The sequence below is a fragment of the Camelus ferus genome, chromosome 8 (assembly GCF_009834535.1).
Source record: "Camelus ferus isolate YT-003-E chromosome 8, BCGSAC_Cfer_1.0, whole genome shotgun sequence".
Taxonomy (NCBI): domain Eukaryota; kingdom Metazoa; phylum Chordata; class Mammalia; order Artiodactyla; family Camelidae; genus Camelus; species Camelus ferus.
The window spans coordinates 24766054-24790667 of NC_045703.1; the positions used below are offsets into that span (position 1 = coordinate 24766054).

At 36.3% G+C, this 24614-nt stretch overlaps 1 protein-coding gene across 2 annotated transcripts; it reads left to right on the forward strand.

Annotated features, from left to right (window-relative positions):
- The first annotated feature begins 3645 nt into the window (after positions 1-3645).
- Positions 3646-23076, forward strand: PM20D2 (peptidase M20 domain containing 2). Of its 2 annotated transcripts, XM_032484575.1 has the most exons (7): positions 3646-4294; positions 6397-6545; positions 9097-9239; positions 10516-10670; positions 16645-16780; positions 17840-17947; positions 18185-23076. In XM_032484575.1, exons 1-7 carry the CDS (start codon positions 3839-3841, stop codon positions 18337-18339), a joined length of 1302 nt encoding a protein of 433 aa, XP_032340466.1. In that variant the 5' UTR covers positions 3646-3838; the 3' UTR covers positions 18340-23076. The 2 variants fall into 2 exon arrangements, with proteins under 2 accessions (XP_032340466.1, XP_032340467.1); XM_032484576.1 differs by lacking the exon at positions 10516-10670 and having other exon boundaries at positions 16649-16780.
- Positions 23077-24614: the final 1538 nt, after the last annotated feature.

Here is a 24614-nt window from a genome sequence, read left to right on the forward strand (position 1 = left end):
CCATCACCTGGCCCTTCACGCTCCCGTTGCCCCTGTTTTGTTGAATGACTTTACCCTCCAGCTGTTCACACTAAAAACTTCAGTCATCTTTCCTTCTTTTCTCCATCATGTCCCCCTCCTCCAAACACATTCAGTCAGGCATCAGGTCTGATCACTTCTGTCTATGGAAGGTTCCTGGATTCCTGGGACTTTGCGAGAAGCTTTTAGCTTCTCTCAGATCAAAGTCTCTCTGTTGCCAACTTATCTTCCACCTAGTCATCAATTATTCTTCCAGAACAAAAATCTGGTTTTACTTCTCCCCTATTTAACAGCATCGGGTAGTTACTCATTGTCTGGATAAAGTTTTATTTCCTTAACAATGAGTACACGATTCCTCTGTGTCCCTTCAGCCCCAATCAAAATTTCAACCCTCTGTTGACCTACTTTCTTGGATCACTACTTTCGGCCAAATGACAGCCAGCTTTTCCAACATCTTAGCCCAGAATTAATTTCTTTTCTTTTCAGAAGTGATTTCTTAATGTGCTATCTAGTTTTTCATTCAATTTCTTTTTCTGGGTTCTCAAAATATTTTTTCTTCTCACTGAGGTCATGCTTTGCAAGCCTAAGTTGAAGATTTTACTTTATTATCTTATTTTATCCTAATTAAAAGAAAATAAACCACATCAAAGTCTGTTGTCTTGCCAAAAGGAGTTCTGAATTTGAAGTCCAGAAAAATATCCAGCATAGTCTTGTACAGTTTGGCTCGTGTTTCAGTCATGAATAACACTGCTTTTCCAAGGGAAAGGAAACATTCAGTCTACTCTTCTCACCACAGCACTTATTTGTCACGACTTTCTTGTTCTGAAAGTTATGGAGTCAGGTGTCATGGAGGCTTGTTTTCTGAGCAGTGAGAGAAGATGTATCTTTGTACTTTAAAACCAGTTCTTCAATGAGAACTCTCTCTACCCACCTCTCCTCCAAAGCAAAGATCAGAATTAACAGCTTAATACTAAATTCTGGGTACTGTATTATTTTTTCCAGATATAGCCTCAGCTATATCTGGAAGCATCCTATACCTCATACCTGATTTTTTTAATGTTTCTAGTAAAAATAACTACAGCCTCCTTAGCAGCAGCTCATAGAGGTAGACAGTGGTATGAATGTTATGGATATAAATGAAAATAATAGTAAGAATTACTGAACTGCCCAGATTCAAGAAGGCCCTACGTCCAACTCCATCAGTTTCCAGAAGCCACTCTTCCTGCCCCTCAACTCCCACAGGTAAGGGACTGGGAAGTCTGGGGAGAAGCATGAACACTGATACACACAGTGTGTGCAGGTAGTTAGCACAGGTGAGTGGCTAACTGTGCCCATAACGCAACTAGCTTATTAGATGCAAGCGGAATAATCAGCCAGCAAACACTTGCTGATAAGGAAGGGCTGTGTCACCACCATACCATGCTAGTTAGGTGGTAGAACATGGCGGGGAAGCAGAAGAGTTCAAAAACTGGAGGGGAAGATATACCTTCAACAAATTATTACAATTTATTAAATAAATCAAATTAAGGATACAAAGCACTAAATGTAAGAAGTATAGGTTTCTTGGTAACTACATTCAATATCTTGTAGTAACCTATAATGAAAAAGAATATAAAAACGAATATATGTGTGTATATGTATAACTGAAACACCATGCTGTACACCAGACATTGACACAATATTGTAAACTGACTACACTTCAATAAAAATAAATAAATATAAATAAGTCAGGAAAAAAAAGAAATCTAGGCCGCCAACAACGGAAACTCAACACATATATGCATGCACGTGCACATCCACTGAACAGAGCTTGAAATGAATCTATCTCCTCCACCTCAAGTGACAGCTTTGTTAATTCATAACAAGCAATATAAACAGCAGCTTCTATCTAGAATTTATATGGAGCCATTTTCTGCTGTTTATAGCTGCCTGATAAAAGCAAGCAAACATGGGTACTACTGATGTCAACAGGCAGGGTTGCTGCAGTAAATTTATTTACAATGAGTGATTGTTATGGGTTCTGATGTAAATAGACAAACCGGGGAGGCGTGTAAGAATTTGGATGTCTACTTACATAAGCAATAGAGAGCATGGTGGCTGAAAGTAGGCCACTGGAGCCAGACTGGTTTCTGTTCTATACTGGATTCACTGTTTACTAGCTGTGTAAACTTGGACCCCCCCCCATCTGTAAAGCGAAGATAAACAATCACATTAACAAACTCAAAAGCTGTTATGAGAATTAAATGAGTTAATACCTGTAAAGCACTTGGCGCATGCCAAGTGTCTGCCACAGACTGCGTGCTCTACAAATGTCACCCATTGTTTTCGCTCAAACAAGGCCGTTTTTTAACTCAACCAACTGAGCACAATTGAATCTCATAGACACAGAGGGATTTTTCTCAGTAGTGTATCTGGGTAAGCATATTTATTAAGCATAGACAAGAGGGTCCAGGAATTTAATACCATATTTGTTGTCTTTATGGCTGTGTTTCAGTTAGGGTGTTAACCGAGGACAACAGTATTTTCAGATTTAAAATGTGACATTCACTCTGATATTGTTAGTATATACAGTAGTTAAAAACAGTAGTAGATAGTCTTTATGTATGTTAGCTTCCTTTTCAAAAACTAAATTTGCCATATTATATGAATATACTACTTTCCATTTAACCCAATTGTGACAAATTAAGGAAAGAGATGATAGAGTATGAAAAGCTGATGGAAGCTTTCAATATGTGGAACACTTTAGAATATAAATTTCCACAGTGCTATTAATAGTTATATCATCAACAACAGTTTTTCAGACTTTGTGCTTCACTCTGGAGAAAAACAAGAGTATGACGTCTTGAATTTCTTCATTGGGTTATTTGAAACCGAGTTATAATGTGAACACCAACTGTGCACATCATGTTACTTGAGTTCAGTATCAAAGTCATAAACAAAACTAGTCAGAAAAATATTTTCTCTCTCAAAGCTGTTAGTATTTTTAAAAACCCATCAAGTCAACAAAATAGTGAATATCTATGATCATAAATCTTTTTATTAATTCTTTGGTTTGGGCTTTATTAAAAAAACATTTTAAATTCTTAGTTTTACTCCACTCAAATAGACTATAATAACGAATACATATCTTGCACCTACTACATTCCTGATGCTGTTCTAGACAATTCTAAACTGCTGCAGTTGTTAAACAGGTCTAAACTGTCGCAGTTGCTGAACAGTTCTAAAGTGTTGCAGTGTTTTAAAAGTTGCAGCTTTTATATAATACAGCAACGTCAAAGAGAAGAAAGCAGGTGCAGTACCGAAAACTTAAGTTCGCAGAGTCTAACCAGTGTTCTTCGTATAACATTTACACTGACACTGAGATTCATGAACTAAAAAACTTGTATCAAGTTTTTATTACCATTCTAGAAAGGAGTGACGTTTTTCAGTGGACCATATTCCACTCCGTCCCTGATGCCAATAAAACCGTTCTCATTCTGCTGCTGTGGGAAATAAGCAACAACGGAAAAGTAAAAATGAGTTTAGAGCATAAATCAGCTGTCAGTTAAGTCAAGGGGATGGAACCACGAGCCCCCAACCCGGGCCCTTCCCAGCACCCCCTAAGCCCCCAAGGTAGAGCACCTGCCGGCCGCAGAAGGCGCGGAGCACGTTTCCGGCGAGGCGCTGGAGGCGGGGCCCCGGGGCTCGGGGCGGGTCTCCGGGAGCTTTGGGGACGACCTGAGCGGACGCCGGGCGCGTGCGCAGGCGCGGTGGGCCGCAAGGAGGGAGCGATCCAGCGGGCATCCAGAGGAGCGTTGACCGGTCACCGGCTCTGGGCGCTATGAGACCCGGCGAGGAGCGGCCCGTGGAGGGGGGCGCCTGCGCCAGCCTGTCGGAGCTGGAGCTGCTGAAGCTGCGCGCCTCGGAGTGCATCGACGAGGCGGCCGAGCGCCTGGGGGCCCTGAGCCGCGCGATCTGGAGCGAGCCCGAGCTGGCCTACGAGGAGCACCATGCCCACGGCGTGCTGACGCGCTTCTTCGAGAGCGAGCCCCCAGCCGGGTCGTGGGCGGTGCAGCCGCACTACCAGCTGGCCACGGCCTTCCGCGCTGAGTGGGGGCCGCCGTGGGGCTTGGCGGCGCTGCGCCCGCTGCACCTGGGCTTCCTCTGCGAGTACGACGCGCTGCCCGGCATCGGGCACGCCTGCGGCCACAATCTGATCGCCGAGGTCGGGGCGGCAGCCGCGCTGGGCGTGAGAGGGGCCCTGGAGGGCCTCCCCGGGCCGCCTCTGCCGGTGAAGGTGAGGTGGGGCCCAAGCGTGGGACTCCCATCGCCTGCCCAGGCCGGGACCGACCGGAGAAGGGCGGATACCGGCGCTTCCCGTGCTCATCCATCCCCTCCCACCCTGGGAATGTGTAGGGGACCACACTCGACGTCTTGGCCTTTGCTAGTAGGCAGAATCCCAGCATCAAAGTCGGTAGTCCATGAGTTTCCGACCTAGCGACATTTTGCAGAGTTTTGCTTTTTCTTTCCTGTGTAGTCGTAAACAATTGCGTGGACTCTCTCCCTTGGGAAAGAACTTAGAACCATGCCTGGTTTTCGTTACGGCTTATTTTTGGTGACAGAAGCAACCGCAATTTGCTGACAAGGTGGTGCAATCTGAGGAAGAAGTAGTTATTGTAGGGAAACATACGGCCCCCCTTTGTTAGGCTCCAACAAATCTTTGTTTGTGGCAGTCCTAGGAGCTGTTGTGATTCGAATCATTGGTATTTGGGTAGGAAATTTTCAGTCGTTAGAACTACAAAATCTGTACAAGTATACCAAAAAATGGGAAGAGAGTGAACATTAACTACATAGATGAGTTGATCCTTAAGTTTTAATGTGTATTTCGCGATTTAAAAAAAATAGCTGGATCCTTTAAACGGGGAGATGTCTTTTATGTTAGTCGTAGAGCCAGTTTAAACTTGTGTTACTCTTTTTCCAGATGGTATGTTCTTCATTCTGTGAGCTAAGATTCAATCAACACCATTCAGGTTAAGGGAAAGACTAATGTTGTATTTTAATATTCTTTAGCCTATGTTTATTCCCAGTGTTAGTAACCTTTCTCTTTTATCTTAACAACTCCGTCTTTTGTGGCTTTTTCTCTTTAGCTGCCTTCTCTTCTCTGCCTTTGGGCCTTGTCTTTAATCTGGCTAGGTTTTTGTTTTTTGAGGGGGAGGGGGTATCCTTTGCTTTTTTGCATGAAACAGTGGAGAGATTTATCTTTAACCAGGTTTATGAAAGGTTCAGAGAAGTCAGCAAGATTTAACTTGGAAAGTCATCAGATTTAATGAGTCAAGGGTTAAGAGTAAAAAGCAGCTTGATTTAAGAGTTTGGGTGCTTTCTAATTTCTAAATAAAGCAAGACTTTGGGAAATGTACACACTTAAGATTTTGAATGGTAATACTCAGCTTCAGCAAGGTTATCTGTCTGATCTGAAAATGGAATTCATATGATTCTCTTTGCAAGCGAAGACTTTCTGTCTTGTTTCATTGTGTTCTTTATGTGATCTTGAAAGTGTATTAGTTGTTTATAGATAATTTTTCTTTGTTTTTAAAAATTATTTGAAGAAGTTAAGCTTAAATATCAAAGTAAAACGTTTATTCTGTAAAGTTTTCTTTTGTTTAATTAGGTGTTTGGTGACCAATAAGTCTGCCTGGTTGAGCTGGTGGAATCGAATTAGTAAGTTTGTGTAATAGTTGGCCGTTTCTAACTGTGGTATTAAGATTTATTTAATGCTTTTCATAAAGGATTAATGCATTAAGACCTTTTAAAGAGGTAACTTGGTAAAGATTCAGAGTTCAGGCCTGAAGGTTAGGATATCTAATCGCAGCTCTGCCTGAAGACTTGCTCTGTGACCTGTGGCAAGACACTTCACTCTATGCCTCAAAACTGCCCTCTCTAAAATGATGATCCACATCACTCACCTACCTCACAGGGTTGTTGTGAGGATAACTGATAATTAGAAAGTTCCTTACCAGAATAATTACATACATATACTAAAAGACTTAGTCAAAAAGAAGCTCTAAGAAGTTAATCCTAAAGAATTTTGAGGAACTTAGTAAATAGTATTTATCTTTTTTCATCTTTAACATTAGTTACATAAAATTGTGTTATAAAATTAGGGACAGTTTCCTGTAGAGGCTTTAGTACATACTTTGCACCAAATTGATATAATAATGTAAATTGAAAGTTTGTGATTATTTTAGCATCACAGATTTATGCCCACTGCATTATTTAAAGGTCAGAGAACAAAATCTCTTTGTATAGTTTGATGTAGATTGTGAGTAGAGAACCTGTTTGAAATTTTCCTGCTAGGATTTTTTATTGTCCTTTTGCTCTGACACAGATATTTCTTTCTAGGTAATTGTCCTGGGAACCCCTGCAGAAGAAGATGGTGGTGGCAAAATTGATTTAATTGAAGCAGGGGCTTTTAAAAATCTTGATGTTGTTTTTATGGCCCATCCATCTCAAGAGAATGCTGCTTATCTACCGGATGTGGCTGAACACGAGTGAGTGATAAAGTTGAAATAAACTTCTTAGTGGAAAGCAGACTATTAGAATACTTCAGTGTCTTAACTGGAGACTAAAACACCATATTTATATACTTAAAAAGTAAATTGAAAGATACGATATTATTTCATTTCCATTGACATTTGGTAAGCCTCTTCTAATTGAGATTTAATATGGTGTTCATAATTGGACTATTAAAATAGTACCTAAAAAGCTTAAGAATAGCAAACAGAATATATTGACATTTATGTTCTGTTTTGAATTGAGAATAATCTGGTTTCTGGACAACAGCTATCCTTTGATATGAAGTTACCTTTGCAACTGAATAGATTTGCAAGAGACTGCTTTATTAGACTTGGGAAGAAAACACACTTTTCTAGTTTACTTATTTTGAGTTCTTTGCAGAAAGGATTAATTATATTCCTGAGAGAGGGTACAGAAACTGACTAGCTATGGCTTTGATTGGAATTTGCCAATCTGTGCTTTTCTGTTTTGCCTGGAAACCTTTTATCTTTCTCTGTGTTGAAGGGCTCACTTTTTTTTAGTACGTAGGAGCATGCATCATTGAAGTGGTTTAAATTTTTTACATCAGAAATCTCAACCATAATAGTTAGTGGTCCATTTAGTGGTTTGGTCCCAAGGAGCCACTGCTCAGCTGCTTCAGGAAAGCCACACGTTCTCCTCTGCAGTAGCTAGAGGGTAATAGTAGAACCATCCCAACAGTGCTTCCAGATTGTAGATTGCATTCAGTTATCTTACATCTCTCTGTATCCCTTGTTTTCAAAGGGTGACTGTTTTAACTGTTCTGGTATCTTTGTTCTTATCACCAGGAATTGGTGTTATGACAGTAGGAATAATCCTTCAACTTTGGTTTCAGAGTTGGTGTACAGTAGTATACCTCTGGAAAACCTTAGTGATTCGAAGTCTCTGCCAAAGCCTCTGGCTAGAAGGGACCTGTGGCTGCAGGCAGGCTTGCAGCCCATTTGCCTTCTAGGATTTAAGGTTAGGTAGGCTTCTTGGCCTTGATCCTGAAGTTAGCCCGTTTGGCCTCAGGTCTTTCTTAGTATCTAACTTCTTAGTTTTTTCACTGGCCATCTTTAAAGACGGAAAAAAGAACAAGTAAAAAATTAAATTTAAAAAAATTACCAATCTGTTCATCCTAAAAATCTCTAACATTAAATAAAATAAAGCACTGTGTCCCTGTTAATCACCTTTCCCACATCCAGTCCCTTTTCTAGACACACATATTCTTCCAGGACTTTTGAGGTATATTTATAGACATAAAATTGGTACATGTATAAATTAAGTTTTAAAGGAGGATTTTCTCCCCTGAAATATTCTGCTAAATATATTGTTGATCTGACTCTTGCTTTTTAAAATTAAATAATGTGTCTTGAATATCATCCCATATCAGTTTTTTTTTAATTAGCTTTTTAGGCCTAAAATACTAATGCTGATACAAAACAAGCATTAACATTTCATTTCCTGTAGTTTATTGTGCTTTAATTGTACATAGATTGGAACCCTAGAAGAAATAGTGCTAGAGCCATTTTCATAAAGGACATCCTTTTCCATTTTATAGTATTTATCACCAGTTTTGTTAAAATTCCAATTTCAGGGTGATGATGATAAGATGTATATTGAGGAAATAACAAGTATCCTAAAATCTTAAAAATGTATTTGGATGCTTCTACTTGTTTTTATTTTGCTAACAAAGTGTTTGGAATCAGTAAAGAAATGTCTTGAGCCTCCTGAATCTAGCTCATTAAAAACAAATTAAGTCTAGAGTGACTTTTTAATAACTTAAATGTGAGTACTATTAATGGGGCTTAAAAAGTGTTATCTAAGCAAGTCTTCTTTACCAATAACTATATAATATGCAATCCTTTCTCTAAACCTTATTGTTTTTTATTGTAGCTGAGTAGTTAGACCAATATGAGAACTATTTGGAAGTGGAATAACAATTTACAAAATTGTAAAGTATTAGTGATACAGCTATTTTGGAACACTAATAAAATACTGGTAATGAACAAATGACTTAATTCTAGAATATCTTATAATATTGTGAGTATAATCTGTTTTTAGAGATTGTCTTAACCTTTTTCAGCTGTCACCTCCTTTTTGTCTTTCCTTGACCTTTCCTCATCCTTAAGACAGAATTATCTGAGTTTTTGCAGACGTTTGATATGAAACTATCACAATGCAGTGTAGAAGGAGGTAGAAGCCACCTTTTTTGTAATTCCAGCACTTCACACAGGATTGCATTGTTTGAATTGTGTACAAATGTAATTTGTACAGGAGGTCAATAGAGCAAAGTTCTTTTTCACTGTTTGTTTTGGAATGCCTTCTTTGTGTCAGTCACCGTATTACATAATAATAAACTATAAGGTATGTAAATTGCTACATTATTGCTACAGATGATTTGCAAATAAAAATTCCAGCAGTGTGAATTAATTTTGGATAACAGTTGGATAGTTCTGATTACTTGGATTTTCTTACTTTGGTGATATTTAAAAAAGTAATTCCAAACGATATATTTTTTTTTCCTAGTGTGACTGTGAAATACTATGGAAAAGCATCTCACGCTGCTGCGTATCCCTGGGAAGGACTAAATGCATTAGATGCTGCTGTTCTCGCCTATAACAATCTGTCTGTGTTAAGACAGCAAATGAAACCAACCTGGAGAGTTCATGGTATGAATGTCAAGTACTTTGTGTAATAGATGGTATTTAATATATTTCAGTGTAATGTAATTACTTAAAATTTGATGGAAAAAAACATTTGGGAACACTTTATGTACTTTATGAATATTACAAAAGTTTTAAACATTTTCAGAAAGTCATGAGACAGGATACTGGATATTTGTCTGTATGTGGATAACAAGACAGCTAAGATTATTTATGTATAAATGGAATGGTTATTTTGAGTATTAAAAATAATGTTTTTCTGTAAAGATCTGTGTTCTCCCCATGGGTATTTGAAAGTTCCAACCTGATTTTCCTGTTATCCTCACTGTCTCTTAATTACAAAATTTAGTCATTTCCTCATTTAAAAAAAAGTTATGTTTACTGGTTTTATTTACTCAAGTGCTATTAATCCTAAGTAACATCTTTCAAAATTATGTGCATCACCTTAATATAAATACAGTAATAAAGTACTGTCATAAAGGTGCAAATTCATTTCTTAGTTTATTTCCTTATAATTTGGGAAATTATTACACTTTAACATCTGTTCTTTACCTGATTTTGCTATAGGCTGAAATTAGTTTGTTAATTGCACTTTTTACCAATCCTCTACCTTAGTTTCTTTAAAAGGAATAAACAGGAATTTGTAAAAACAATTTTTAAAAACCAGGTCATATAAAATTAGATTTTGCATATTTATTTTAGTTATTATTTTGAACGGATATATCTTCCCTCTCAGTGTAGTTCCGAATAAATGCATTTGTTTTGACAGTTGATAATATGCTTTGTGATATTTTACCTGCATTGGTTTCTTGTTGGCATGAAAATTATTTTCCCAAAGCCAGATACCATTTAAAATGGATTCTTGAGTTATGAGAATAACTATAGAACCTCATACCACTGGGTTTTTTTCTTATTTCAAAAGCTCAGCAGAATGTACAACTGTAATAAAATCCACTGAAATAAAAGTCTTTTCTAGAAAGCTGTAAGATAATTGTAAAAATTTCAAATAGTTTTTTATAGTCAGAAATCATAATTGCTTAACATCATATAAATTCCTTAGACTATAGAACATATAGAACAATTATTTTTTTCCTATTAGTCAAAAAGTATACTATGTATAGAAACTTGTACAACATAAAAATCTTTGATTGGTATATATGTGAAGCTAATAGTTTTAAATTATTTTTCTTTATGTACATATTGGCTGAAAAGCTTTATGGGTGTATTTAAGCTTAATAAATGGTCTCCAAGCTCAATTTCAGTAATTTGGTTCTCTTTATAGGTATAATAAAAAATGGTGGTGTAAAACCCAATATCATTCCCTCTTATTCTGAATTAATCTATTACTTCCGTGCACCCTCAATGAAAGAACTTCCAGTTTTGACCAAAAAGGCAGAAGATTGCTTCAGAGCTGCAGCTTTGGCTACTGGGTGCACAGTAAGAACTTTAAAGCATTAATCTAAGTTATAATCAGAAGTTGTAAGAACTTTAAAGCATTAATCTAAGTTATAATCAGAAGTTGTGTATGTGGGCTGGGGTGGTTATATTAAGTGATGTTAGAACCTCACTTGCCTCTTTTTCATCTGGCAACGTCTTGAATATGCAAAGTCAATTGACTGAATAGTTGATGTGAAAGTCTTTAATTCTTATTTATTTTACTCCATGTCTGCATAGGGAAGACTACAATCATCTGGTTACACAGTACTTAGAATAACTGATACTGCTGGGCGAGAATCCCTGCCTTTCTGCAAGTTTTATTTTTCCTATTGGCAGTTATGCTTTCAGAATTGCTCTATGTAGTCCCCACAAAGGGAACATTATGGCAAAATCAGCCAAACCTGTTTTTGGTGACGTTACAGATACGTGTAGTAGTGATATAAATACTTACAGCTTGCTGGAATGAAAGTTGAAATAGGCACAGTCATCAAGAGGTTTTGTTCATTTGAATCATAAAGTCAGTAACATTTATGCCCCAGGCATGTAGGCACACGGTGGGATGAGAAGTCCCAGAATTGCATAAATCTTGCTCTGTAGCCAGTGGGAGCCTGTAGTCTAGTTGGAGAGATCCAATCCGGATCTGTGCCTCTCAGCCTCACTGATTCTGTAACTTTTGGAAATGTTATTTAGTATCTCTGGGCTTCCATTTTCTCTTGAAAAATGGTGATGATAATATAATCTATCTTAGGGTTCTTGTGAAAATTGAATGACATAATATTTGTAAAGAGTTAGGACCTATACCTCATACCTGATTTTTTTCTGCCCTCAGAGGCTGGAGATGTTACGATTTATTCAGACAGTAGTGGTGTCTCACAGGGGCAGTGATTCTCAGACAATATACATTGTGTCCAGAGTGAAAAATAAAGCATTCATCCCTTTATAATTATAGATATTTAAAATATTTACTTATAACATTAGTACATGAGCTATTAATCATTGGTTAATATTGCAAGGTTTAATATTCCCTTAAAATATTGTTATTAGATTTAAATCTATATTTTAAGTATCTCCCCCCCCCAGTTTTATTGAGATATAATTGACATACAGTACTGTGTGAGTTTAAGGTGTACGACATAATGGCTTGACTTACACACATCAAGAAATGATTATCACAGTAAGTTTGATGAACCTCCATCATCTCATATAGATATAAACCTTAAAGAAAGAGAAAAAAATTTTTTTCTTTGTGATGAGAACTCTTAGGATTTACTCTTAACAGCATTCATGGATAATGTACAGCAGTGTTAATTATCTTGTACATTACATCCATAGTACTCATTTATCTTATAACTGGAAGTTTGCACCTTTTGACTACCTTTGTCTAATTCTCCCTCCCTGCAACACCCGACCCTGGTAGCCATAAATCTGATCTCTTTTTCTGAGTTTGTTTTTGAAGTATGCTTGACCTACAACACTGTTAGTTCCTGTAATAACATAGTGACTTAGTATTTCTGTATATTTTGAAATGATCACCATGATAAGTCTAGTTGTCATCTGTCACTGTACAAAAACATTACATCATTATGGACTATATTCCCCACACTACATTTCATACCTGTGACTCATTATTTTGTAACTGAATGTTTGTAATCTCCCTCACCGATTACTCTCCTCTCCGCAGCCCCCTTCCCTCCAGCAGCAACCTGTTTGTTCTCTTTATGACTCTGTTTCTGTTTAGTTACATTTATTCATTTACTTTGATTTTCTTTCTTTCTTTCTTTCTTTGGTGGGGGGAGGTAATCAGTTTGATTGATTGATTTTTAATGGTGGTACTGGGGATTGAACCCTGGACCTCATGCATGCTAGGCACACACTCTACCAGTGAGCTATACCCTCCCCTCCATTTATTTTGATTTTTAAATTCCACATATAAGTGATATCATACAGTATTTGTCTTTGTGTCTGACTTGTTTCACTTAACATAATACCCTCTAGGTCCATCCATGTTGTCACAAATGGTTTCATTCTTTTTTATGTCTTATTAATATTCCATTGTGTATATATATGTGTACTATTCTTTATTCCATCTATTAATGGGCACTTAGGTTGCTTCCATATCTTAGCTGTTATAAATAATACTGCAGTGAACATAGGAATGCATGTATCTTTTAAGTTAGTGTTTTTGTTTTCTTCAAATACCCAGAAGTGGAATTGCTGGATAGTGTGGTATTTCCGTTTTTAATTGTTTGAGGAATCCTCATACTGTTTTCTGTAGTGGCTGCACCAATTTATATTCCCACCAACAGTACACAAGGGTTCCCTTTCCTCTATGTCCTCAACAATAATTGTTATTTGTTGTCTTTTTGATAATGGCCATTTGGACAGATGTTAGGTGTTACCTAATTGTGGTTTTGATTTTCACTTCCCTGATGATTAGTGATGTTGAGCATCTTTTCATGTGTCTGTTGGCCATCTGTATGTCTTCTTTGGAAAATGTCTGTTTAGGTCCTCTGCCCATTTTTTAATTGAGCTGTTTGATTTTTTTGATGTTGAGTTGTGTAAGTTCTTTGTATGTTTTGGATATTAATCCCTTGCTGGATATATTGTTTGCAGGTATCTTCTCCCATTCAGTTGATTGGCCTTTTCATTTTGTTGATGGTTTCCTTCACTGTTCAAAAGCTTTTTAATTTGATGTAGTCCCATTTATTTTTATTTTTATTTCCCTTGCCTGAGGGGACGTATCCAAAAAAAAAAATGCTAAGACTAATGTCAAAGAGCATACTGCCTATGTGGTTCTTCTAGGAGTTTTATGATTTCAGGTCTTAAATTTAAGTCTTTAATCCATTTTGAGTTTATTTTTGTATATGATGTCAGAAAATAGTTCAGTTTGATTCTTTGGATGCAGCTGTTCATTTATCCCAGCACCCCTTATGGAAGAGATTGTCTTCTCTGCATTGTATATTCTTGCCTCTTTTGTTGTAGGTTAATTTACCAAAGGTGCATGGGTTTATTTCTGGGCCCTCTATTCTGTTCCAATGATGTATGTGTCTGTTTTTGTGCCAGTGCCATACTGTCTTGATTACTGCAGCTTTGTAGTATAGTTTGAAATCGGGGAGCATAATACCTCCTGTTTTGTTTTTCTTTCTTAAGATTGTTTTTGGCTATTCATGTCTTTTGTATTTCTTCGCAAGTTTTACAATTATTTGTTCTAGTTCTGTGAAAAATGCCATTGGTATTTTTATTGGGATTGCATTGAATCTGTAGATTGCCTTGGGTAATATGGCCATTTTAACAGTATTCTCCCAAGCCTTGAGCATGTTATATTTTTCCATCTATTGTTGTCATCTTCAGTTGCTTTCATCAGTGTCTTATAGTTTTCCAAGTACAGGTCTTTTACCTCCTTAGTTAGATTTATTCTTAGGTATTTTATTCTTTTTGATGAGATTATGAATGGAATTTTTTTTTCCATTTCTCTTACTAATAGTTCATTGTTAGTGTATAGAAACGCAACAGATTTCTTTATACTAATTTTGTCTCCTGCAATTTTACTGTAATCATTGATGAGTTCTAATGATTTTTTGGTGGTGTCTTTAGGGTTTTCTATGAATAGTGTCATGTCATCTGCAAACAGTTGGCAGTTTTATATCTTCCTTTACAATTCAGATGCCTTTTATTTCTATTTCTTGCTTGATTGCCGTGGCTAGGACTTCCAATACTAATTGAATTAAAATGGTGAGAGTGGGCATCCCTGTCTTGTTCCTGATCTTAGAGGAAATGCTGTCAGCTTTTTACTGTTGATTATGATGTTGACTGTGGGCCTGTCATATATATGACTTCTATTATGCTGAAGTGTGTTTCCTCTGTACTCACTTTGTTGAGAGCTTTTATCATAAATGGATGTTGAATTTTGTCAGAAGCCTTTTCTGCATCTATTGAAATGATCGTATGATTTTTATTCTTAGTTTGTTAATGTGGTGAAGCACGTTGATTGATTTGTGGATATTGAACCATTCTTGTATCCTTGGGATAAATCACACTTGATTGTAATTTATGGTCCTTCTAATGTATTGTTGAATTCAGTTTGCTTCTCCTTTTTCATTTCTGATTTTAGTAATTTGGGCCCTTTTTTTCTTGATGAGTCTGGCTAAAAGTTTGTCAATTTTGTTTATCTTTTCAAAGAAACAGTTCTTAGTTTCATTGATATTTTCTCTTGGGTTTTTTTTTTAGTCTCTATTTCATTTATTTTTGCTCCGATCTTTATGATTTTTTTTCCTTCTACTAACTTCAGGCTTTGTTTATTGTTCTTTTCTTGTTCATTTAGGTGCACTATTAGGTTTTTGCTGCATCTCATGGAATTTGCATTGTTGTGTTTCCATTTCATTTGTCTCCAAGTATTTTTATTTCCTCTTTGACTTCTTTAGAGACCCATTGGTTGTTTAGTAGCATATTGTTTAGCTTCCACATGTTTGCATTTTTTGTAGGTTTTTTTGTAATTGATTTCTAGTTTCGTACTTTGTGGTCAGAAAAGATGTTTTGATATGATTTCAGTCTTTTTAAATTTACTAAGACTTATTCTGTGGCTTAACATGTTATCTATCCTGAAGAATGTTGCATGTGCATTTGAAAAGAATATGTATTCTACTGCTTTTGGATGTAATGTTCTGCTATATATATATGTAGTGATTTGGGTTGATCCTGTTTGGGATTCTCTGTATTTCTTGGCCTGTATGTCTATTGCCTTTCCCAGGTTAGGGATGTTTTCAGCTGTTATGTCTTCAGATATGTTCTCTGCCTCTTTCTCTCTTTTCCTATTGGGACCCTCATAATACGAACATTAGTACTTTTGATGTTGTCCCAGAGGTCTCTTAAACTGTATTCATTTTTTAAAATTTATTTTTCTTTTTTCTGTTCAGCTTAAGTGATCACCACTACTCTGTCTTCCAGTTTGCCTGTCCATTCCTCAGTATCATCTAATCTACTGTTGATTCCTTCTAGTGTATTTCTTATTTCAGGTATTGTATTCTTTAGCTCTGTTTGGTTCTTTTTTATATTTTCTCTTTGTTAAAAACTTCTAACTTCTCACTCTGTTCAACCGTTCTTCTGAGTTCTTCCAGCATCCTTATGACCATTACCTTTATCAGGTAGATTGCGTGTCTCCTTTTCTCTTATATTTTAAATAATAGCCTTTTAATAATTTTTTGTGTTTTGGCTGACTTGTATCTGCTTAGGTTGTCATTGTTTCTCATTGTTTCTAACTTAAATATTGCTAAGAATAGAAGAATTATCATCTCTGCCATTCTATAATTGGTTTTTGCTAATGTTTTTGGTATTAACTTTAGTCTGTGGTAGTATGCCCATTTTGATTTAATCAAATCTAAATCTGTAAATCCTCTTAATTGGGTACATATAAACTGCTTCTGTATTTTCATGCACTGAAATGAATAAATGAGTACCACAGTCAGCCCTTCTGCATCATGAATCTTCTGTGTTTCTCTCAGGGTCCTTTGTACCTTTTAACCCGGCAGCGGTGTCCTTGTCAGTTTGTATACTGAATATTAGTAAATCTTGATTTCTTCCTTTCAGAGGCTACAACGTAGAGCAATGTTTTTTAAGAGTTAAGAGAGTGTGGTTTTTAGACCACCTGCTTCAGAATTACATGGTGGTGGGGTGCTGGTTAAAATGGAGATTCTTGGCCTTACCCACACCCTGTTTAGGTGACTAAAGTTGGGACTCACTGACTAGCAGAGCTAGGTTAGCTTGGTGTTTATATAACACAAAGGAGATAGGGTCTTAGGAACTCTCGTTATAGAAAAACATATTTTTTTCTAAGGTAAAAGATTTGAGAGACTTTATATCCTGAAGGGGAAGCACCCTCTCTTAAACTTCATTCTGTTAGAGAACCATTGCTAGTTTGAAAATTAGGTAATGAATTTGAGTTTCTTAATTCAAAATTTGTTTTATAATTTTTAACTAGGTAGAAATTAAAGGTGGAGCACATGATTATTACAATGTTCTTCCCAATAAGAGTCTATGGAAAGCTTATGTTGAAAATGGGAAAAAGCTGGGAATAGACTTCATTTCAGAAGATGCAATGTTGAGTGGCCCTTCAGGTAATTAAGTTCTTTCAAACATACGATACTGTTTAAGGAAGGGAAGTACCATCCATGGTTAAATGGTTTTGTTTAACAGCTTGGGAGGGTGTGGGAGGGATTGCTCATGCTTGTTATTGATATTTTTCACAAACTTAATAGTTGAGGGAGAGCAATTAATGAACTCTTCGGTGAATGTAGAGTGTAAAATGAGCAGATTTGTTTTTAGAAATACTTTTTGCTTTATAGTCTGAATGTTTCTAGTGTTTAAATTTGCTTAGTTCTGATTTCTAAGTAAGCTACTTAAAGGGGAAATAGAATTTTAATTCATTCTCTGTCATTAGTAAGCAGATTACTAAGGACTTAGTTATATGGGGGCATTTTCGGTTTCTGAGGAGCAACAAACAACTATTAGAATTTAAATATTAATAAGTATAGCGGGTTACTTTACAGTTTTTTCCTTTTAAAAGCATTATCACTAATACATTTGCATGTCAGAGATGTGTCTCCTAAAATATAATAATAAATGTTGATGAAGTAGATTCAAAAGGACTTGGTGATTAAAATGCGTTGATGTCATTCAGCGAGATACAAGTTAAGGAGAGAGAGCAGCCTGGAGTAGACTGGGTCAGTATCAGTTATTAGTTTGTTAAATTTGGGGTGTTCACAGGACTTCTAAGGAAAGCTGTCCAGTAGCCCATTGAATCTGGAACTCCCAAAATTTGTCTAGGTAGAGATTTAGAGGTTGTCAACACTTGAGAGGTAACTGAAAATACAGGTTTCAACATTGACGATGCAGCCCAGGTACACGGAGGGAGAAGTAGCCCAGAGACGAAAGCCCCGGGATCACCAGTGCTTAGGGGACAGGCAAAGGAAGTCACTGGAGAAGGAGACAGAGATGGTCAGAGAGGAAGCCTGGCAGTGAGGAGAGAGTGGAGTCATGGAATCCAAAAGGTCAGGGAGTTTCTAGAAAGGAAGGAATAGAAAACCATGCCAGGTGCTGTAGAAATTAAGGTAAGTGTGGTCTAGTGTCCACTGGGCAAGCAATTAGAAATTCATGGTTTGTCTTCTCTTTCTAAGGATCTACTGATTTTGGAAATGTTACTTTTGTGGTTCCTGGGATTCATCCATATTTTTACATTGGAACAAATGCCTTGAATCATACAGAACAGTATACTGAAGCTGCAGGTAAGTGTTATTAGAAGTGAATGTTTTGGCATCTACTCTCTTTTCATAGTAGTAGCTGCCTTTCTAACTGTTTAGTTTAGCCTAGTGTTACTTCTTTACCTAGCATCACCTCAGGAAATACTATATTGTGGTGGGCAGTTGGAGAGGCAATTTAGATATTGAGAGCCAACCCGAAAACTAATAAATTAATTTGTAATAAATACGAAGTTATCTTTATTCATTTTCTCTACCTTTTAGGATCACCAGAAGCTCAGTTCCATGCTTTGCGAACAGCCAAAGTTCTGGCAATGACTGCATTGGATGTTATTTTTAAGCCAGAGTTGTTGGAAAGAATCAGAGAGGACTTTAAATTGAAACTTCAAGAAGAAGAGTATTTAAATACAGTAGAATAAAAGGAAGATTTCGGAGCCGCTGGTGGATCATTAGGAAGTGATTTTTTTTCTTTAATCTTTTTTAATGAAGGGGGAGGGCATGGCTTGTTTTTCAGTCTTAAAGGAGTCAGATTCCTCTTACCTGAAAAGTGAGGACATGATGTGGAGAAAACACATTACCTCATATCTAAAATGAAATTTCGCAAGTCTGTGTCTGATAGAATTGTGATCTCACAGAGCTGGTATGTGATGGCATTTCTTAAATAACCTGGACGATACATGGTTTATCAGTGATGATATTTTATAAATTCTTATGCTGTGTGAGTATATTTTAAAAGATCCAAGAGATTTCATACCTTATATTCAGAATTGACACATGAAAGACTTTTTTTTTTTTTTTTTCTTTTGGTGTAGGGTGGTAAAATTGTTCTATAAAGTTGTTTTAAAATTCAAGTTCTAAGTCTAGGGAAGGTTCATTTGGAATATCTGACTGTATCTGCTTTGCTTTGGGGAATCTCTTCATTGATAATAAAAATAGGTTTTTAATCAGAAATGCTGTGGGGAGACAACCAGAAGCTCAGGTACAAAGAATAAGTTTTAGTTTTACCATTTGAAGGAAAATGAAAATGTTCTTTTTAACATATAATTTACTCTAAGAAGTGGCATTAAAGTGCTATTCCTCATTCCATATGCCTGTAAATAAGAAAAATTACAGATGGATAGGATTAGACTCTTCCTGTAAGGTGTTTGCTTGGTAGCCGCATGTGTTCTAGAGGAATTTAATGAGAGGGGAGCGATGTCTACTTAATCTTGAATGTTAATGTCATATAACTGGTCCCCTCTACCCAGCCAGCTCTATTCAGGCTTCTCAGAATTTTAGCCTGTCCAGCCTGGCTGGACAATGTAGTTGACAGAGTTTAGGGGACAGAATTCTAAGCCTCCTTAAGCCCCGTGCTAGCCCAATATAAATTTAAAAGTATTACAAGTTTTTCCTGGTGTGAATTTATTGAACATGATAAAAGAATGTGAAAAAAGTATCTGGTAAAACAAGTATTTAAAGCTGTGACTATTTTTAAAGAAGAGTCCTCCAGTTTGAATGTAAGCATTCCAAAAATGGAAGAGAGGAAAGAGAAGTGAGCATTTGGCCTCTGCTGTAAGCAAGTCACTTGAGTGCTCTCAGCCTTTGGCTCCTCGTTTGGGAAGTTAGATTAGGTCCCTTATCCTTACAGTCCTTTAAACCTTTGATTCCTATTCTATCTGAAATACTTAAAGTTGAAAGAAAGAGAGGGGTATTTGGGGGAAGAGTTAGTGGTTGAGAATTGCTTTCTATATCGGGTCTGCAGACTACACCTGATTTGGCAAGCGGCCTGATTCTATATGGCTAGCATGCTAAAAATGGTCTTTACATTTATAACAAAGCATCAGAGACCAGATCATGTGACCTGCAAAACTGAAAATATTTACTGTCTGGCCCTTTGTAAAAGAAAGTTTGCCAGCCCATCCTATATAACAGTAAAATAAAACCTGTTTCTCTTTTGATTTACATCATACAATCAGATATTCTCCTAGAATAAAACTTCAAGCCTCTGAATTGAAAACATTGAGAAAGGCAATTAGATGGCAGTGCCCTGGTGTCGACCATTATAATGCGTCAGGGATTTGTCCTCACTGGGGCTTCTGACACTTTAGAAGTTTGCTTTCTTTTAGCATTCACTTCATTCTGGGATCCAGCTACCCTACTGCCTTAAGACTGTCTCCTGTGCAAGCTACTCTTCTAACTCTTCGTATCAGCTTTTAGAACTGGATCCTCCATGACACTCTGTATCTGATTATTTATAATCTCAAAGAGTCATGGTATATATTTTACAAACAGGAAAGGGATCAACAGAGGCTTCACGCTGAGAATTGGGTATGTCCAAGACCTCTGGTTTATAAAAAATAGAGTTTCCTAATTATCAATTTAATAAATTTCTCAACTACAAGCTTTAAATTTCTTATATAAATCCTACGCCCTAAGGAATGTGGTTTTATTTTCTAACGCCTTGATAAAATTCTAAAACATTGACTGTTGGCTGGTATCCCGACACACCGATGTTCTCCTGTCTTTTGTGAACTGTCACAAATTAATTGTTACTTGTACTTATTTGTTTGTGATAAATTTACTTTTTAAAAGCAAATTAGAGTGAAGTTCAGGTTAACATTCTGTTGTTACCTGTTCACTTGTGTTCTGGTAAGTATTCTGCCTGAGAGCGAGGTGTGGAGCTGCTGCTGGTGTGCAGGGAATATGTGTATCTGTCCCAGCACTGTCCTCCACAACCCCGTCTGAGGAAGTGACATTGATGAGCTGCTAAGATTTGTGTCACCTCTGAGTTTCTATCATTTTATTTTCCTTTCAACATTTTTAAAACTTGGTCAAAACATGGCATCACCCATGGGAATATGTCCTGGATTTATCATGTCGGAAAAGAGGTTGAGAACTGATACTCTGGAGTCCGTCTAGAAGTATGTTTTTTTTTTTTTCTCTCCAGATCTCACCTTGACATTTTACATTAATTCACTTTAACAGTTATTTCGCATAATTCAGATTTTTTAAATCCCTTACTACTTTTTGTATACCAGTGAGTTAATTGAGCCATATTACACTAAAATTTGTAAATAAATACATAAATAAATGCTGAGTCAGAATCACATGTCCAGAGGATCCAACTGTAGCTAATCTTCACTGTGTCATTTGAATTCAGGAGACTTCTTTTGTAATGGTAGTTTTTCCTTTTGGAACTAAATTCTTTCTTTACCCTCATACATCAATGCCATGTTTCTATTGTGCTAAATTCTCATAAACGTTTATACTTAGTTTAAATTAGCCTTGTTGATTGGTCCTCATATTTTGTCATTATAGCCTTTTTTTTTTTTTTTTTTTTTTAGTGGAGGTACTGGGGATTGAACCTAGGACCCTGTGCATGCTAAGCAGGTGCTCTAAAACTAAGCTGTTTATCCCTCCTGGGCCTTAGATTTTGGATTATGTCTCCAAAGATTTTGGTAGATAAACAGAGGAGCACCAGATTACAGGTGAACAGTGTCACTTTTAGATAAAAATGTTTATATATAGCTCTTTATTACTTAAAAGATGAATATTTGTTTTTAGGACGTCGACAAATGGATAGGACTTTTAATAATTTATTATTTTGTTTCCTGTTTTTGAGAAGGGGGACAACTAACTTTTTCTCCAGAATTAGTTTGAGTGATGACACTTTACTTTCACTTAGATTCAGTGATTATATGTTACTCCTCCACTAGATTGTATATTCTTTGAAGCCATTGTCTTTTCAGTATGCTTAATTTCCTTCAGGTATGCTAAAACCTGATTTATTTGGGGGGAAAAAAAGACCAAGCTGAGTGAGTGTGAAGTTTAAAGTAATATGATTTTCAAAATATTGAATTAGCTTCTGACCTAAACTAGAGGTATAGGTGGGCCTGCTTGAGGCCCACTTGTATCCTTGTTTTTGTAGAAAGTGCTTTTATTATGTGCCTTTTTTACAATCTTTCATTGTTTGCACCCAGAACTGAAAGCATTTTCCTCAGATACCAGCTTTTGTCTATCTTTGTTAAATTAATAGACTTTAAAGGTATGATCCAAATTAATGATTTAAATTTAATTATAGATTGAAATTTTTTCTCTTTTGTGACTTAATTTTAAGAGCAGTCCTGACTTAATTTGGGACCTGTATAAAACAATTATGTGGTACTACTAATTACTGAGTGGCAGTATAGTATATAATACGATTGAGTTTAGCTAATATTTAGCTCGCCTCTGAGAATTTTCAGACTACTTTTCAGTTTTAAAAACTACCCATATTTTATGAACTACTCAGGAAAATTTTCCCTTTTCATTGCTTCTTCCTGTAGCACTCCCAAGGGCTGGGGCGTTTAGGATAAACTAGAACATTTTCATGTGTTTATGAATACTTGTATAAACTGAAAGTATTTTGATTTCCCACAATCCTCCAAAGGACTGTTTATTTATTGGTATGTTGTATTGATATTTTAACTGTTATATTGTCAGCAGTTGAGTTCAGTGAACATTTGTCGAGGAGAGCCTACTTCTAAACACTGGGGACTAGAAGAGTAAGATATGGTCCATGCCCCAAAAAGCTTGTTTTTGGTGGTAAGTTCTCTTAAGATTTACTTTATCTGAGCAACACTGGGATTGAGGGAACATCCGAAGGCTACTGTCTTGGAAATTTATAAGGAAGTATTTCTATAATATTTAAAAATGCCTGAGTCACATCAGTCTGAATAGAACAAGTTCATGTGAAAAGTCTTTTCTTAAAGAATGATTGTCCCATTTTATAATACATTCTTTTTAAAAAGAAAACCTTTCGATGTGTTTTATACTTTTCTTACTTTTTATCTGAAGCATCCCTTTAGTCTTCTGGAAAATGTCCTACATAGAGCTACCCTACAAACTATCAAAGTAAATTTTCATTGTAAAATTAGACAGCTGTTTTTGTGCTAGCTAGCAACTCTATGAGTCTGTAAGATATGAAAAACTACTCTTTATTTTTTTTATATACTTCAGCAAACATTTTGCAAACCAATTATATAGTTGAGGATGGTGCATCTTGATATGTATGAAGTTAATACTTTGAAGTAAGCAATCAGTCTATTACCATCAGATCATAGTTATTTTAAAAATATTTTAATATGTACATATTAAAGTATGTATAGAAAAATGTTAATAAACATGTTTATCAGGTAGCAACTGTCGTGGGTTTTTTCAACATATATATGAAGTTTTGAAATTATATGAAGATAAAGCACAATTACGCAAATACACTGTGATTTGGTATATTCTCTTACTCATCAGTATTACAGATGTTTATTTACTTTGAAACTGTAAATATATTATTTATATCAGAATTTAGAAAGAGCAGTTAACTCCTTTTGTTTAAAAATAAGTGTTTTACTAGTCTCAGATGCTGAAAAATGCCAGCGCAAGTTCATGGTAGAAGGTACATTATTATAGTATCGAATTTTTAAAAATTTTTTTCAACTACTGGACAAAGGAATTCTGTGTAATAACTCAAATGCAGTAGAGCAGGTTTTTAGATTCTTATCAATGGCTAAAGAATAAGTGCCTCAAATGAGAAAAATTGTAAGTGTCCTTATTTTTTGGTTTAAACTGGCTTTCAAAATAGAGTCCAAGTCTGTTCTTTTGTCCAGTGATTAAAATGTTAGATTAACTTTGGTTAGTTCAGTGGATCAAAGCATTCAATCACCTTAAAAAATAAACCTCAGAGATGCAAAATAGAAAAGAATATCAGGTCAGTGTCTTAAATAGACAAGAATCTTGTTTAGGTTAAAGACTAAGTAGACATTGCCCCACTGAGTAAACAATAAATTGCATTTGAGAGAGTTTGAACTTTGGTCTGTTTGTTATGTCACTAATGCCTGACAGTCTTGTTTGGTTCAGGAGAATGGAAAGCAGTTCAGAAACTTCATGTTTTCCCACTTGAGCATAGCTTATTTAGGGAATACCAAACCTACGTGCAAGCATTGTTACTGCCCATAAATGATGTGGATTCAGGATTAACCGTCACTTGGTGCCTTGTCATCTGACCGGACTCTTCCTCCCTGGAGGATCGCGTGTTGCATATGAGAACCTTAAAGAGTTTGATGTGAACCTGACTACCCCTTGACTGGAAGTAGAGTTCAAGTTTGCTTATAGCTGATAGCAGGGTAGGATGACGCCTCTCAAGAAGTAGGCTTAGATGCAGTTGAAACCTAAAGCTTTAAACTATTGTCCAAACCCAATTAATCTCTGAAAGTGGTAAAGGGTACTAAGTTATTGTTCAGCCTAATGTTTCTTCAGAGATGGAGGGGTTATCCATAGCGACTGCTTGGTATACCTTACATCGCCTTCAGAAGCTTTTAGCTTCTGCCCATCCATCCCAAGTCACAGAACCCACTTAGGTGGGTTGTGTGTTTTTACAGAAGATCCTTTGTAAAATATGTATACACATAAGAAGAGCTTATAATAGAAAATCCCAGCCAGGAAGAGATTGCAACCATGGTTATTTTAGCTTTTTATCTCTAGGTCTCTCTTTCCAATCAGATTTTAGCCTGTGTCCCCCAGCTTCTGATACTACTATTACCCCTCCTACCTTCTGCCACTTCTTAAGTTCTGGCCTGAATATGATTTGTTCTATTGTCCAAGGTTGGGCAAAAAAGAATTTAGAAAATCAAGGGGAAAATATTACAAAGGTTTAGAAATTAATTCACAAGGCACAGATTTC

Coding starts and splice junctions, on each gene's coding strand:
- PM20D2 (XM_032484575.1), top strand. CDS start 3,839: ATGAGACCCGGCGAGGAGCGGCCCGTGGAGGGGGGCGCCTGCGCCAGC. Junction 16,781..17,839: donor AATGTTGAGTGGCCCTTCAG/GTAATTAAGTTC, acceptor TCTCTTTCTAAG/GATCTACTGATTTTGGAAAT. Junction 17,948..18,184: donor ACAGTATACTGAAGCTGCAG/GTAAGTGTTATT, acceptor TCTACCTTTTAG/GATCACCAGAAGCTCAGTTC.